Source organism: Monodon monoceros, unplaced genomic scaffold, assembly GCF_005190385.1.
Source record: "Monodon monoceros isolate NGI ecotype Baffin Bay Population unplaced genomic scaffold, NGI_Narwhal_1 Super_Scaffold_7, whole genome shotgun sequence".
Taxonomy (NCBI): Eukaryota; Metazoa; Chordata; class Mammalia; order Artiodactyla; family Monodontidae; genus Monodon; species Monodon monoceros.
Genome location: NW_021703784.1, coordinates 53,058,747 through 53,077,095, shown reverse-complemented (window position 1 = coordinate 53,077,095; position 18,349 = coordinate 53,058,747). Strand labels below are relative to the sequence as shown.

Here is an 18,349-nt window from a genome sequence, read left to right as displayed (position 1 = left end):
AGGCAAAGTAAACAATATTAATTATTCTCCTTAAGACTGAATTCAGGGCTTCCCTGGTGGCACAGTGGTTAAGAATCTGCCTGCCAATGCAGGGGACACAGGTTTGAGCCCTGGTCCGGGAAGATCCCACATGCTGCGGAGCAACTGAGGCCACGCGCCTAGAGCCCGTGCTCCGTAACAAGACAAGCCACCACAATGAGAAGCCCGTGCACTGCAACAAAGAGTAGCCCCAGCTTGCCACAACTAAAGCAAGCTCACGCACAACAAGGAAGACCCAATGCAGCCAAAAATAAATTAATTAATTAAAAAAAAAAAAGGCTGAATTCAGAAAACCTATTTTGGAATGCAGGCCATAACATCCATTTCTAGATACCAAATGTAAGGAAAGTGCGCCAGATTATCCCTTAACTGCTACATTTCCTATTGAACCAATTTCACAAAAAATGAATAAATCAACTCATAAATTGCAATATCAAAAATGTTTCCATTATATCACCAACCCAATAAATTGGAGTCTTTGGGAAATATTAATTGATATGGTAAAGATCCTTCCCTGAATGATATTAAAAGTTTTAATCCCTCCCCCCACCAAAGCTTCTTAGCATCACACCATGACTAGGCCATCTATGTTCCATGGGCTAAGAAAAGCTTTTCTCCTTCTCCTGAGAACTTGACTGTTGGTTAAGTTCTGCTCCTCTTATAAACCAAAAACTGGAATGTCAACTCAATCACTAGGCCACAGAGCTCATGTTATCAATAACATCTTACTGACAAACTAAATCTGGATTGAGAAAAAAAAAAAAGTAAGGCACTGAGAACAGTGTTAGCACATTGTGATGATATACGTGTCAGCTATTTTATCCACTACAACGTAAGCTTCACAAAAGCAAGGATTTTAGTCTGCCTCGTTTACTAAATTCCCATGCCTAAAATCATGCCTGGCACATAGTAGGTGCACAATAAGTATCTGTCGAATGAATAAGAATTATTTTGCTGTTAGAATAAGAGAAACAGAAGAGACACTATCTAAGAGAAAGAAAAAGACCAGAGAACTAAATGTCTGCTCCTCCCCTCCTTTGCTTTTCCAAGAGATGTCCTGCCCTACAGACTTTCTTTTAATTGTACTGAGAGTCAGAACATCAGCATTCACTGAGAAATATTTTCAGAAACAGCTGTATGAAAGCCTTTGTTGTCCAGTTGGCCCTCTGCATCCTCAGATAGAAAATATTCAGAAAAAAAATCCAGAAAGTCCCAAAAAGCGAAATTTGAATTTGCCATACACAGTCAACTATTCACATAGCATTTACATTGTATTAGGTATTATAAGTAATCTATGGATGATTTAAATGAAGTACACGGGAGCATGTGCATAGGTGGTATGCAAATACTATTCTATTTTATATAAGGGACTTGAGCCTTCTTGGATTTTGGTATCGGCAGAGGTTCTGGGAGCAATCCCCAGAGAGACCAAGGGATGACCATATTTGTTTTCAAGGTTAGGAGAAGACTGCCTATTTATAACCTTGATACTCAAACTGTGGTCCTCTGACCAGCAGCATCAACTTGGCCTCTGAAAAATGGTGAATCAGGTAAATCACTAGGTAAACATCATGCATATTAAAATTTGAGAAGTACAGTTCTAGATCACTCTAGTTAAGGGCATAGGCTTTACAAGAATCAGAGTTCAAATCTAGACTCTGACACATTATTATCTATATGACTTGGGCAAGCTTATAACCTTCCAAATTCCTTCATCTGTAAAACTGAAATAATAATAGTAGTACCTCAAAGAGCTGCTAATCCTTTTATTAAGAGGATTAAATAAAAATGCACATGAAGCATTTGGTAGGCTGCAAAAAAGCAGGACAGGCCCAATAAATGTTAGTTGGTGTTATTGTTGAAATTCCCCCCAACATAAGGCCCCCAACAGTGAAATTTTAGAATTAGATACAAGAAAGAGCTTTACTTTATTGAGGAAATAGTTTGTTTTTCTTTCTAATTTAAACTATACAATGACCCCCCCCTTCAAAATCAGTGTAAAATTTAAGTTCACTTAATAGGAATAATTGCCTCTTAAATTTCTATTGCCTTGACCTCTTTGGTCTTGATTTAAATACATTGGAGAAGAAGCAAACACAGTAATGAATGACCAAATGAATATTAAGTCTAAACTCAGAACTAATCCTTAGGGATACTACTAAAAAAATCTGGAAAATTCAATAACATTATATAGTAAACTTGAAAATTGCTAAGAAAGTAAATCTTAATGGTTCTCATCACAAGAAAAAGTTTTTTGTAACTTTGTATGGAGACAGATAATTACTAAATTTATTGTGGTGATCATTTCACAAGGCATACAATGTCAAATCATTATGTTGTACCCCTGAAATGAATAATAATGTTATATGTCAATTATACTTCAATTTAAACATCTTAAAATTCAATAGTGGGTTTAGAGTACTTTAAAATTAAGTTTTACTGATGTAGGCTACAAACTGAATTTTAAGATATAGAAAAGAATTTTTCAAATCAGAAATACGGCTTATGAGTAAGACCACCAAAGATATTTGAAATCATATAAACACTGGTCAAAGGAGGACAGTAAACAGGATTTTTGCTAAAAGCAATGCTTAATATGTACGAACATTATAGCCTACATTAAAAGGCATAATTACTTGTTTTTATACAGTGCTTGAAGCTAGGGGATGACTATGGTTAATTCCCTCAAAGCAGCAAATAAGGTAAAAACATATTGCTTTCAGATTCTAATCAAAACAGTAAAGGAAAACTAACAATAGAGGAAGAAAGCATAATAAGGAGAGCAAATTCTCTCCCCTGTCATTAAAAGGTATGTTATCAACAAAAAGTATTAACTAAAATGATGTTAGACAAAATTTCAGTTGGTTTCTCTGCTTCTAGAAAAGTTAGGACTTGGTTCTGTCCTTCTGAAGAGGTTACGATTTGATCTGCTCAGTTAAGCATATTAGGAAACTCAATCAGGAAATCAAGTTTAATAATTATAATTCTTGGAGACTTAAGGATTTGGTAAGGGCAACCCAAAACAAAACAAAGAAAACCAATCCACACCACACACACACAAACAATTAAAGAATTGGCAAAGAACTTGAACAGATATTTTTCCAGAGAAGATATACAAATGGCTAAGTACATGAAAAGGTGTTCAACATCATTATAGTCATTATGAAACGGCAAATCAAAACCACAGATAGGGCTTCCCTGGTGATGCAGTGGTTGAGAGTCCGCCTGCCGATGCAGGGGATATGGGTTTGTGCCCCGGTCTGGGAAGATCCCACATGCCGCGGAGTGGCTGGGCCCGTGAGCCATGGCCGCTGACCCTGCATGTCCGGAGCCTGTGCTCCGCAACGAGAGAGGCCACAGCAGTGAGAGGCCCGCGTACCGCAAAAAAAACACCACAGATACCACTTCACATCCATTAGAATGGCTATTATTTTAAAACAAAGAAAAGAAAAGAAAGTGACAAGTGATGTGTACCTTGTGAAAAAATTGGAACCCTTATGCATTATTGGTAGGAATGTAAAATGGTGCAGTGGCTGTAGAAAATGGTATAGCAGAGCCTCAAAAAATTAAAAACAGAACTACCATCAGATCCAGTAATTCTACTTCAGGTATATACCCAAAAGAAGTGAAAGCAGGTATCTACTTTCATAGCAGCATTATTCTCAACAGAAAAACGGTAGAAGAAACCCAAGCATCCAGTGACAGATGAATACATAAAATGTGGTAGATACACACAATGGAATATTAGCCTTAAAAAGGAAAAATTCTGATACTTGGACAATATGGATGAACACTGAAGACATTAAGCTCAATGAAAATGAGACAGTCACAAATGGACAAATACTGCCATGATTTCTCTGAAATAAGGTTCCTAGAGTTAATCAAATTCATAGACAAAGAAAGTAGAATGATGGATGCCTGGGGCTGAGGGGAGGAGGAAAGGGGAATTAGTGTTTAATGAGTACACAGTTTCAGTTGGGGAAGGTAAGTCTGGAGATGAATGGTGGTGACAATTGCACAACACAAATGAACTTAATGCCACAGAACTGTACACTTAAAAATGGTTAAAATGATAAAATTTTGTTATGTATATTTTACCACAATAATTTTTAAAAAGTTCACTAATACCTTGTACTCTTAAATTAGTAACAGATATTATGTTTTGATGACATGAACATTTTTAATTTAAATTTTTAAAATGTTCAATATAAAAGACCAAAGTCCTCAATGGTTTTTTGCCGCTGCTTCTTTTTTTTTTTTTCATTAAATAAAAGGAAAATGTACCTCCTTTTACAGGAAGGGTTAAAAATTTTCAAATTGAGGGAATTTCAATTTATATAGCTGGGAAGAGGAGTAGAAAAGAGAAGAAATTACAAAACAAAGCAAAACAAAACACACAAAAAAAACCTTGTTTAGGTGTTTCTTCCTCCTTTTTAGTCTCCTCATCCTCTAAGCTGGGACTTTCCCGGGAAGAGTTGTCCTGTTGGCTAGAGTTTTTCAATAGTACAGGATCAATTTGTGCTTTCAGGAGTGCAAGAGTCTCAGCCAACTCGTTTCGATTTCTAAAAAAGTGGAAAAAAAAAAAAAGACAGCATAAAAATCTTTCTTGTTTTCTAAGACCTGTGTTGCCAGGGGTTGGGGGGGAGGGTCGGAGAATTGGGAGCCTGGGGTTAGCAGATGCAAACTAGTATATATAAGATGGATAAACAACAAGGTCCTACTGTATAGCACACGGGACTATATTTAATATCCTGTGATAAACCATAATGGAAAAGAATATGAAAAAGAATATGTATAACGGAGTCACCTTGCTGTACAGCAGAAATTAACACAACACTGCAAATCAACTATACTTCAATAAAATTTTAAAAATCTTTCTTCTGTTCTAAAGAGATTTCAGAATATATCTATTAGAAATTAAAATTGAAAAAAGAAAAACATATTAAGAACATCAAAAAACACTAGTACACGGCTTCCCTGGTGGCACAGTGGTTCAGAGTCCACCTGCCGATGCAGGGGACACGGGTTCGTGCCCAGGTCCGGGAAGATCCCACATGCCGCGGAGCAGCTAGGCCCGTGAGCCATGGCCGCTGAGCCTGCGCATCCGGAGCCAGTGTTCCGCAACGGGAGAGGCCACAACAGTGAGAGGCCCGCATACCACAAAACAAAACAAAAAAAAAAACACTAGTACAGCTAACCCTAATTAACCTTAAATTTTAAAATTAACTATTAGGAATGAATACATATTAAAATAAACTCTTCCCCAAAGAGGAATCTTAAGACTATTCTATTGATTTGAATGGCAATGCAAATCTCTTTGGTTAAAAAGAACAATAGGAACAAAAATTAAACAAAAAGCTAAGTTGGATAATTTTTTTTAAATACTATGCAATGTCTAGGGAGTACAAAATCAATGGAAAACTTGCTTGAAGAAGAATTTTTTTTAAACTAAATGATTCAAGTTTTTGATTCATATGGGAATAAGAACTCTTTTCCACCTACAGAGAGAATAATATTTGAAACTGCTAAGGAAGTCTACTAACACAGTTCAAAAACCCAAAATTTTAAGTTATGGATGCTGCTTTGTCAATTAGAGTTTACAACTACAGGAAGGGAATTCATTTTGAATAAAAATTACAAGAAAATCCCAAATAAATAAGATACCAATCTACAAATTATGTTTTTTCTACCAAATCTGCAGGTGTAGTATGGTCAATTTTAATGCCACTTACAAACAAGAAAACTAATTTAAATATTTTCCTGCTCAGATAAACAGGGCGTAACAGTGAAAATAAAAAGGAAACCCTGGACTAAGAGTTGAGAAACTTAGTTCTAGATCTGCTACTAAGTTAATTAAACAGCACCATGATCTTCCCATCTGTGTCATCAAAGCACTGTGCATGCACCTCTAATTCTATGTAGTTAGTATTAAGATGAAACTACTTGTTTTCTTATCTGTCATGCCACATATGTCCTCTATCCTCTGTTTCCACCTCTGTGCTAGCTGCCTTATGAAGTAGGCTCTAAAAAAATGTTTAATGAATGAATAGAATCCCTGTTCCTAAACTAAATGGCGATGTACCCCTGGACAGGTCATATATCTTCATTAGCCCCGAGTTTCCTTATGTATAAAAGACTAGATTCTCTCAAGTATTATTAAATTGGCTTCCAAAGAAAGTAATACAATTGCCAGCGACTGACATCTTTCAGAAATTAAAATGACAACCATTTTGTCATTGTGTATGACAATGAGCACAGGTTTATACGTATTAAAAATATTGTGCATGGAAATGAATACATGTTTATATATAACTATCACATTAGCATATACAATAAAATGAATAGTTTTAGGATTTTAATTACCTAATAGTAGAAGGTCAGATTAGATGCACTTTCAAGATCATGTCTGGTACTACATCCACTTCACAAAAAAGGAAAATTAAAACCTAGATATGTTAAATAAATTTATTTTTGGCTAAGTTTCTATCTCTGAATTTCAGTAGACCAACCTGACTCTAACCTAAGCCTCTATCCACTTAATGCTATTACTATGATATTTCACTGAGAATTCTATTTGTTATTTTTTGAGGTCATGCTGGGAACTGCATGACCTCAACCCATTTGTTATTTTTTGAGGTCATGCTGGGAACTGAAAAAAATATTGAAGTATTTCACTATACCTATTTTTAAAAGCTGAACATTACAAGAGTGCCAATATTGCTAGAAAATCCATGTCAATTACTTCCACTACTCTAAGCAACAAAAAAATTTAGCAGAAAAATTAATTAAGAACTCCCCTAAAGGCTTCTAACCTGACTACAGTATTAAAATGCAAACCTAAAATAGCCATTATATGAAAACAGAAAACTACCCATCTGGATTTCTCCTGTTTCGATCTTACAATTAGATTTAGTATGCTAAGTAATTTTTAAAAAACCCTAAATTAGAACTAGAGGGTATTTTAATAAATATACATATATTAAAATTATATCCAAATTTCTTACAGGACCTTTTATTTTTAGTACAATTTTTAAAGGTTACTCTCCATTTACAGTTATTACAAAATATTGGCTATACTCCCCATGTTGTACAATACATTCTTGAGTCTATCTTACACACAACAGTCTGTACCTCCCCCTCCCACTGGTAAACACTAGTTTGTTCTCTATATCTGTGAGTCTGCCTATATTTTGTTTTATTCACTAGTTTGTTGTATTTTTTAGATTCCACATGTTAGTGATATCATAAAGTATTTGTATTTCTCTGTCTGACTTATTTCACTTAGCATAATGCCCTCCAAGTTCATCCATGTTACTGCAAATGGCAAAATTTCTTTCAAGACTGAGTAGTATTCCATTGTGCGTATATGTGTATGTCTATATAAATATATGTAAACCACAAGAGATTCATGTATGTTAATTTTGTTTCCTGCAACTTTTCCAAATTCACTGCTGAACTCCAGTAGTTTTCTGGTAGCGTCTTTAGGATTTTCTATGTACAGCACCATGTCATCTGCAAACAGTGGCAGTTTAAGGCAGTTTCCTCCTTTCCAACTTGTATTTTTTAATTTCTTTTTCTTCTCTGATTGCTGTGGCTAGGAATTCCAAAATTATGTTGAATAAAAGTGGTGAGAGTGGGGATCTTTGTCTTGTTCCCGATCTTAGAGGAAATACTTATAGCTTTTCACCATAGAGTATGATGTTAGCTGTGCGTTTGTCATATACAGCCTTTATGATGTTGAGGTACGTTCCTTCTATGCCCACTTTCTGGAGTGTTTTTATCATAAGTGGACGTTGAATTTTATCAAAAGCTTTCTGCATCTATTGAGATGATTATATGGTTTTCATTCTTCAATTTGTTAACGTGGTGTATCACGCTGATTTGCAGATATTGAGAAATCCTTGCATCCCTGAGATCAATCCCATTTGATCACAGTGTATGATCCTTTTAACGTTCTGAGTTTTTTTTTTTTTTGGCTGCGCCACATGGCATATGAAATCTTACTAGTTCCCTGACCAGGGATCGAACCTGCACCCCCAGCAGTGTAAGTGTGGAGTCTTAACCACTGGGCCAGAGAAGTCCCCTTTTAATGTATTACTGGATTCGGTTTGCTAGTATTTGGTTGAGGATTTTTGCATCTTTGTTCATCAGTGATATTGGCCTGTAATTTTCTATTTTTATGATATCTTTGTCTGGTTTTCATATCAGCGTGATGTTGGCCTCATAGAATGAGTGTGGAAGTGTTCCTTCCTCTGCAATGTTTTGGAATAGTTTCAGAAGGATAGGTGTTAACACTTCTCTAAAGGTTTGGTAAAATTCATAACTGACTCACTTTGCTGTACAGCAGAAATTAACACAACACTGTAAATCAACTATACTCCAATAAAAAAAATTAATTAAAACCAAAAAAAAAAAAAAAAGGGGGGGGGGTTTGTAGAATTCTCCTGTGAAGCCATCTGGTCCTCTACAGGACCTTTTATTTTTTTAAATAAATTTGTGGGGTTAAAAAAAAATATTTATTTATTTGGTTGTGTCGGGTCTTAGTTGCAGCAGTCAGGCTCCTTAGTTGTGGCATGTGGACTCTTAGTTGCGGCATGCATGTGGGATCTAATTCCCAGACCAGGGATTGAACCCGGGCCCCCTGCATTGGGAGCATGGAGTCTTAACCACTGTGCCACCAGGGAGGTCCCTGCAGGACCTTTTAAAATAGACTGTGGATTCTAACAACAGTTCAGTTGTTTTGCCCTCCCTCTCTCCATTGCTTTCTTTTCTTTAAAACATTTCTTCACTGAAGCATATTAAATCAGATATATTCCTCCAAAATGCCATGTTCTCTTATGATCTCAGGTGTTTACATTTCTGTTCTCTTCAGCCCAAAGTGCATTTCAGACTAACTCCAATCATTATTTCAAAGACAAACACGGAATGGATAAACGTGGTATATCCATACAAGGGGGAATATTATTTAGCCATAAAAAGGAATGGAGTACCGATTCTTACTACATAGATGAACCTTGAAAATATTATGCTATCTGAAAGAAGCCAGACACGAAGGCCACATATTGTATGATTCTATGTATATACAGTGTCTAGAAAGGCAACTTAGGGAAACAGAAAGTAGACTGGCAGCTGCCATGGGCTGGGGAAAGGGAAAATGGTGAGTAAATGCTAATGCACAGGGTATGGGGTTTCTTTGTGGGGTGAGGAAAATGCCCTGGAGTTAGATAGTGGTGATAGCTTCACAACTTTGAGAATATACTAAAAATCACTAAATTGTATTTTTTAAAAGTGATAGTGACTTGGACAAGAATGTAGTTATGAAAGGAATGAGGAACATTTAAACACTGGATCCATTTTGCATAGAGAGCTGACTGGATTTGCTGCAAGAATGGATGGGAAGTGAGAGAAAAAGAAAAGTTAATGATGTGCCTCCCAAGTTTTGGATCCAAGTAAACATGGATGTTCTTAACTGTGATGGGAGAAACATATTGAAGTGGAAAGGCTGGAAGCTCAAGTTATGGGCAGATTGACTGATGTTGACTTAATGGATTCTTAACTATCTGTACCTAAAGTTAATCTAGACTTGAGTGAAGTAGAACATATCATCCTAATTGTATAATATATATATATATGATTGGAATATATAATTATATATTCCTATCAAATAATGTGGAATATGATTTTTCTTAGTCTAAGGGATGTTCAGAGTTAGAATTAGTGGTAGGGATAAACCGTTCAGAAGCAATTGACCTGACAGCCCAATTCAATTAAAAAAAAAAAAAAAACAAAAGGGCTTCCCTGGTGGCGCAGTGGTTGAGAGTCCGCCTGCCGATGCAGGGGACGCGGGTTCGTGCCCCGGTCCGGGAGGATCCCACATGCCGCAGAGCGGCTGGGCCCATGAGCCATGTCCGCTGAGCCTGCGTGTCCGGAGCCTGTGCTCCGCAACGGGACAGGCCACAACAGTGAGAGGCCGTGTACCGCAAAAAAAAAAGACAAAACAAAAACACAGCCAAGCATAGGTATCATCTTCTGCCAAGTATGGGTTAGGTATCTGGTTCCTCCATAGCACACTGGAGTGATCTCCATCACAGATCACATTTATGACACTATATTACCATTTACTATTTCCCTGTATCTCCCACAATATGCAGAGCTTAGGAATGGCATCATGTCTTTGTACCTCCAGAGCACAGGACAGTTAATTATACAGCAAGTCTTTAGCAAACACCTGTAATATATGATTCCAAGGTTTACCAATAATTTTCCATCTTTTTCATGCAAGTCCAAATTACTGAGTAGACAAAAAGGAGGATAACTGAGTATGACAGTATTCCTTAAGGGGGCCAAGAAACTGAAGAAAGGTATTAATGAGTGATATCAAAGAAGTTAACATTAGTGAGTGATCACTATGCTCCAGGAATTACTCCAGAAGCATTACATGAATTAATTCATATAATTCCAATATAATCTGATTAAATAGGTACTATTATTATCCCCATTTTATAAGACTAGGAAAGTGAGAACATGCAGAAAGGTACAGTAATTTGCTTATGGTCACAGTTAGTACATATTAAAGGCAGAACTGAATTATAGACAGTCTGACTTCAGAGACCATCTTTTCAATCACTGTGCTATATCAGCAGCATGTCTTGACAGATTTTCTAATTATGGGTTCATGAAAACTCGGTATACTATTTAGAAATCAGCTCTTTGAAAATGATTGTCAAACCACTGTCAATACTTAAAATATTTTTATTGAGGTATAATTGACATCCATTGAAATGAACAGACCTTAGGTGTTCAGTTAATCAGTTTTGACACATGCATACATCTGTGTAATCCACACATCTATCAAGATAAGGAATATTACACATCACCCCAGAAAAGTCCCCCCTGCCCTGTCCTCCTACTCAATCCCTCTCCTCCACCAAAAGCAAAAATGAATTACAGTTTTGAACACTGTAACCATAGATCAGTTAATTCCAGAACTTAAATGGAATAAAACAGTATGTACTTTTTGGCTTCTCACATATGATAATGCCTTTGAGACAAATCCACAGAGTTGCATGCATTATAGGTCATTTCTTTTTATTGCCTAGTAATAATCCATATATGGGGACCATTATGAACAAAGATGCTATGAACATTATTATACAAGGTTTTTTGTAAACATTTGGTTTCATTTCTCTAAGATAAATACCTAAGAGTGAAATCACTGAGTAATAGGGTAACAGTTTGTTTAACATTCGAACAAATGGCCGAAGTGTAAGTGGTTATACCATTTTACATTCCCACCAGCAAGGTGTTTAAGAGCTCCAGTTGGTCCACATACTTGCTAACATTTGGTACTGTAAGTCATTTTCATTTTAGTTATTCCAGTGGACGTAAAGTAGTATCTCATTATGGCTTAAATTGGGAATTCTCTGATGAATAATGATATCAAACACTATTTCATGTGAATATGGGCCATATGTATATATTCTTTACAAAGAAACTGTTCAACAGTCTGCATAAAACTTTATCTTTCTTAGCAGACCTAGTATAAAAGCACTTTCAGCAGTCGCTTTCTGATTTTGAAGAATCGCCTAATGAAGTCTGGTCTAAGATGTGCTAAAATTCTCTGATCATTAATAACCAATAACTACCACGTCATGGTATTCATATATTTTGCTCATCTTTTACATTCCTAAAGAAAATTGCTTGACATATCCCCTAGCATAATATCACTTATAGCATGTTATTTCGTCAGACATAGAAAATATTTTTCTGTACTTTATCCTCTTTCATTGAGGACTAAAGTAGTGATGAAATAACTATAACAAATACTATTTTTTCACGGCAATTTTGTTTTGAACATTAGTTGAAATGAGTGGGACACTGGCTAGAGCTCAAACATTTTTGTTTTTGAAACATAATACTTGGTTACGCCATACATAAATGCCGGTTTGATAGGTTAAAATGTTCAAATGTTGGCAATTTCATTGCCAATGCTGGCAATGTTGGTTCAATGAAACTTAACGATTTTTACTATTTTGTAAGTAACTTACTAAATCTAATTGTTCAAACTTAAAATACAATTATATTTCAGTTAACCACTTCCTATCTATCCATCTCATATATATTTATATTATAAATTTTACACACATAGGAATGGAAATTGCAGAAGTTTAAAAACTATGATGTTATAGCATTAAATTTAAAAAAAACTTAAGAACTTAATTTTTTTTTTTTTTTTTTTTTTTGCAGTACGTGGGCCTCTCACTGTTGTGGCCTCTCCCGTTGTGGAGCACAGGCTCCGGACATGCAGTCTCAGCAGCCATGGCTCACGGGCCCAGCCGCTCCGCGGCATGTGGGATCTTCCCGGACTGGGGCACGAACCCGTGTCCCCTGCATCAGCAGGCGGACTCTCAACCACTGTGCCACCAGGGAAGCCCAAGAACTTAATTTTTTAAGAGCAGTTTTAGGGTCTAAGCAAAATTGAGAAGGTACAGAGATTTCACATGTATTCCATGCCAATGCACAGCTTCCTCCATTCTTAAGATTATGTTTGTTACAACTGATGAATCTATCCTGACACATAACTACCACCCAGAGTCCATAGTTCACGTTACGGTTACCCTTAGTGTGGTACATTCTACGGGTCTGGACATATATATACCAACACTCATCCATCATTACAATAGTATCAGGCAGAGTAGTTTTACTGCTCTGAAAATTCTCTGTGCTTCACCGATTCATCCCTCATTCCTCTCTAAACCCTGACAACCACTGTTCTTTTTACTTTCTCCATAGTTTTATGTCTTCCAGAACGTCATATAGTTGAAATCATACAGATAATTTCAGACTGCCTTCTTTCTTTTATTAATATGATTTAACCTCCGTGTCTGTTCATGGCTTGACAGCTCATTTGTTTTGTTTTAGACAATATACCATCATCTGGATACACCTCAGTTTATCCATTTACCTACTGAAGGATATTCTTAGTTGCTCTCAAGTTTTGCCAAGTTATGAGTAAAGCTGCTACAAACATTCATGTGCAGGTTTTTGTACAGACGTAAGTCTTCAACTTCTTTGGGCAAATACCGAGGAAGGTGATTGCTGGATCATATGGTAATGTTTAATTTTGTAAAAAGCCAGCAAACTGTCTTCCAAAGTGGCTGTGCCATTTTGCACTCCCATCAGCGATGAATCAAAGTTCCTATTGCTCCATATTCTCACCAGTATTTGGTGTTATCAGTGTTCTTGATTCTGGCCACTGTAATAGGTGTCTAGTAATACCTCACTGTTGTCTTAATTTACATTTCCCTGATGAAATAGGACATGGTGCATCTTTTCCTGTGATGATTTGCCATCTGTCTGATAAGGTCTTTGGCCCATTATAAATCAGGTTGTTTGTTTTCTTACTCTTGGACTTGAAGAGTTTTTTGTATATTTTGAATAACAGTCCTCTATCAGATATGTCTTTTGTAAATTATTTTCTGCCATTCTGTGGCTTATATTTGCATTATGTTGACACTGTCTTTCACAGAGCAGAAATTTTTTAATTTTAATGAAGTCCAGAATATCAATTCTTTCTTTCATGGATTGCATCTTTGGTATTGCATCAAAAAAGTTATCATCAAACCTGAGGTAATCTAGATTGTCTTCTATGTTACCTTCTTGGAGTTTTATAGTTTTGCATTTTACATGTTGGTCTGTGATTCATTTTGAGTTAATTTTTGTAAACGTTGTAAAGCTCTGTGTCTAGATTCAATTTTTTGCATGTGAATGTCCAGTTGTGCCAGCACCATTTGTAAAGACTATCTTTTCTCCACTGTATTGCCTTTGCTCCTTTGTCAAATGTAAGTTAACTATATTTATGTGTGTCTATTTCAGTGCTCTTTATTCTGTCCCACTGATCTACTTGTCTATTCTCTTGCCAATACCACACTCTCTTCATTATGATAGTTTTATACTAAGTCATGGACTCAGGTACTGTCAGTACTTCAACTTTGTTCTTCTACGACACTGTGTATTCTAGGTCTTTTGTCTATAAGTTTTAGAGTCAGTTTGCTGATATCCACAAATAAGTTGCTGGGATTTTGATTGGGATTGCGGTGAAATCTACAGATTAAGTTGGGAAGAAGTAACATCTTGACAATATTAAGTGTTCTTGTCCCTGAACATGGAATAGCTCTCCATTTATTGATTCTTCTTTGATTTCTTTGATTAGAATTTTGTTTTCCTCGTATACACTTTTTCATATTTCGTTAGATTTATACCTAGGTATTTCAGTTTTAGGGGAGCTAATGTAAAGGCACTATGTTTTTAAATTCAGATTCTACACATTCACTGATGGTATTGTGAAAGTGATTGACATTTGTGTATTAACATTTTATCCTGCAACACTGCTATAATCACGAATTAGTTCCAGGAGATTTTTTGGTTGATTCTTTCAGATTTTCTACATAGAAAATGATGTCATTGGCAAAAAACGACAGTTTTATTTCTCCCTTCTCAATCTGTGTATCTCTTATTTCCTTTTCTTATCTTACTGCATTAATTAGAACTTCCAGTATGATGCTGCAAAGGAATGAAGAGAGCAGATACCCTTGCCTTGTTCCTGATCTTAGTGGGAAAAACTTCAAGTTTCTCCTCATTAAATAGATGTTATGTGTAGGTTTTTGTAGCTTTTTTTAAAAATAATTTTAAATTAAATATTCAGCTAACAAATCTATTAGATGCCCCTTAACTTTTGTTGAAAGCCAAGTACTGGAAATCCTCCAATTCTGATTAGGATTTATTCTCTGCCTCCATAGCAAATCAGTTTGTTTGATTTTGGGGGTTTTTTTGGCCGTGTCACATGGCTCGCGGGATGTTAGTTCCCCATCCAGGGATGGAACCCGGGGCCCCAGCAGTGGAACTGCAGAGTCCTAACCACTGGAACGCCAGGGAATTCCCAATATATATATTTTTTAATCAAGGAAGTTTCCATCTCTTCCCACTTTACTGAGAGTTTTAATCATGAAAGGGTGTTGAATTTTATCAAATGATTTTTATGTATGTATTGACATGATCATGTGGTATTTTCTTCTTTAACCTGGTGATGTGTGAAAACTGGTTTTCAAATATTGAACCAGCCTTGTATACCCGGGATAAATCCCACTTGGTCATGGTGTATTATACTTTTTATGCATTGCTGGTTTTAATTTGCTAATATTTTTTGAAAATTTTTGTCTTTATGTTCATGAGAGATACTAGTCTATAACTTTCTTTTTTTATAATATCTTTGTCTGGTTTGCGTATTAAGGTAATGCTGGCCTCACATAATTAGTTAGGAATTATTCTCTCTCCTTCTATCTTCTGAAAAAGACTGAAGAAAATCGGTATAATTTCTTCCATAAATGTTTGGTAGAATTCACTACTGAACCCATCTGAGCCTGGTGTTCCATTTTAGAAGGTTAATTACTGATCCAATTTCTTTAATAGAGACTTGTGCATATTACCTATTCTTCTGTTGTGAGATTTAGCACATTGTCCTTTTCAATTAATTGGTCCATTTCATCTAGGTTATCAGATCTGTGGGAATCCAGTTATTCACAGCATCAGCATTCCTTTATTATCATTTTAATGTCCATGGGATATACAGTGATGTCCTCTTTTTCATTTCTTTTTTTTTTTTGCGGTACGCGGGCCCCCCACTGCCGCGGCCTCTCCCGTTGCGGAGCACAGGCCCCGGACGCGCAGGCCCAGAGGCCATGGCCCACGGGCCCAGCCGATCCACAGCACGCGGGATCCTCCCGGACCGGGGCATGAACCCACGTCCCCTGCATCGGCAGGCGGACTCCCAACCACTGCGCCACCAGGGAAGCCCTCCCTTCACAAAGCCTTCACAAAAATGAGAGACCTATATGGATAAAACGGTTCACTACATTTGTCCAAAATAGTACTAGTATGTCAAGTTAAAGCTAACTGAAATACCGTCGTGTCACAGGACACATTGAGAATCTATCGAAACAATGGTACTTCCCCGGAAAATACACACATTAATTACAACTAAGAGCTACTACTTAAAATATAAAGGATTCCAAAGGTGCATGAAGCTCATCTAGAGATGTCAGAGCTGTACTATTCACTACCATATTCCCCATTGCTCAACACAGAGCCAGTTACACAAGTAGGCATGTGATAGAAATCTATTAGTTTAATGAAATAAAGGAACATTAGTGTGACAATCAGGTGTTTAGAATTTGGCTTTAATTACCTGAAATCAGAGTCAAAAACCTAATGTTTTATTAATGATCCCAAATATTACTGCATATTTGGGAAAAGTTGCCTGGCAAATTTGCCCTTTTTTCTTCCTGCTGATAAATATTTCTTTTATAAAGAAACTAAGTTTCAATCTCTGGGGATAGAAGTTGTAAGAAAAGACAACAGTTTAACTGGGAGAAAAGGAACAAATTTTTATCAAGCATGTACTATGGCCCTAGTATGATTTCTCTTATAGTTCTCAGAACAAATTAACAGGGAAGTATTATCATTTTCATTTTAGGAAAGAGTATCAGAGAAATTAAGTAAGCTGCCTACAGATGATAAGCAAAGGAACCCAAATTCAAACAGTTATTAACTATAAAATCAATGCTCTTTCTCTCACATCATGCACTGGGGTATAATCTACTTAAAACAGTGTAAACTGAAGTTGTTTTAAGCGTGTATGACTGATTAATAATAACCATAATTTTTCTCTGCCATATGTTCTTCATCTACAAAGCAGAAGACAATATGTCTTTAACAACTATCCAAGTTTGATATAGGAATTAGAAGTGGTGGTAAAACAAAACGAACAGAACCTCATTTAATGTATGTATTCATAGGGAAAGATGGTGAGTATATTTTATTTCAGGAACATTTTGTTGATCTTAATTTAGTAAATTAACTACATGGAAAACCATATTATAATATGAGGAAAGGATGCTTATAAAACAATCCCCCAACAGCTCATTTAATGTTTATCCTTAGGGCATGCAAGTTGAGCCTCCCTGACCCAAACAACTATTATGAATTTCTACGAATTATCTCTTCGAAACATTAATAAATGACCACTGCTAAATCTCAGCAAAAACAAAGACGAGTTACAGTTAAAGGAGTTTTTCATAAGCCAGTGGATATATATCTATTACTTATCCCTACTGTAGTTATAAATCCCGATATTTTCAAACTTAATATAAATTGTGAGAATTAAAAGAATAAATTCTAAATAATTAATTACCAAAAACAGAAAATTGGACACACAAAGATTCTGAATAACAGTCCCAGTCACTTATCAATTTAAAAGAAAGTTTTATTTTAAGGTTTTACATTCAATGTTTCCATTCAAATATATTTGTCAATACAAATATAAGAAATCAAGGTTTTTCGAAAAAGATTAGGGGAAAGGGTCCAAGATGTTGGACCACCAGAGACCTCCTGGCCCCATGTAATATTAATCAGTGAGAGCTCTCCCAGAGATCTCCATCTCAACACTAAGACTGAGCTCCACCCAATGGCCAGCAGGCTCCAGTGCTGGATGCCCCATGCCGAACAACTAACAAGACAGGAATACAACCCCACACATTAACAGAGAGGCTGCCTAAAGTCATGCTAAGTTCACAGACACCCCAAAATACACCAGCAGATAAGGCTCTTCCCACCAGAGGAACAAGATCCAGCCTCATCTACCAGAACACAGGCACCAGTCCCTGCGCAAGAAAGCCTACACAAGCCACTGAACCAATCTAACCCACTGGGGGCAGACACGAGAAATAAGAGGAACTATGAACCTGCAGCCTGTGATAAGTAGACCCCAAACACAGTAAGTTTAAAAAAAATGAGAGGGCAGAGAAAACATATGCAGCAGATGAAGGAGCAAGGGAAAAACCCACCAGACCAAAGAAATGAAGAGAAAATAGGCAGTCTACCTGAAAAAGGATTCAGAGTAATGAGAGTAAAGATGATCCAAAATCTCAGGAAGAGAATGGAGAAAATGCAAGAAACATTTAACAAGGATCTAGAAGAACTACAGAGAAAACAAACAGTGATAAACAACACAATAAATGAAATTACAAATACTCTAAAGAAATCAATAGCAGAATAACTGAAGCAGAAGAACAGATAAATGACCTGGAAGACAGAATAGTGGAAATAACTACCGCAGAGCAGAATAAAGAAAAAAGAATGAAAAGAATTGAGGACAGTCTCAGAGACTTCTGGGACAATATTAAATGTACTTACATTCAAATGATAGGGGTCCCAGAAGAAGAAGAGAAAAAGAAAGGGTAAGAGAAAATATTTG

At 36.3% G+C, this 18,349-nt stretch overlaps 1 protein-coding gene across 1 annotated transcript in view; it reads right to left on the bottom strand.

Moving 5' to 3' along the window:
• The window catches only part of RSF1 (remodeling and spacing factor 1), a 163,189-nt gene that overhangs the window by 43,051 nt on the left and 101,789 nt on the right, over positions 1 to 18,349 (bottom strand). Inside the window, exon 5 of the mRNA XM_029207839.1 lies at positions 4,447 to 4,601. Within this exon, the coding sequence (XP_029063672.1) occupies positions 4,447 to 4,601 (155 nt within the window). The remainder of the gene's footprint in view (positions 1 to 4,446; positions 4,602 to 18,349) is intronic.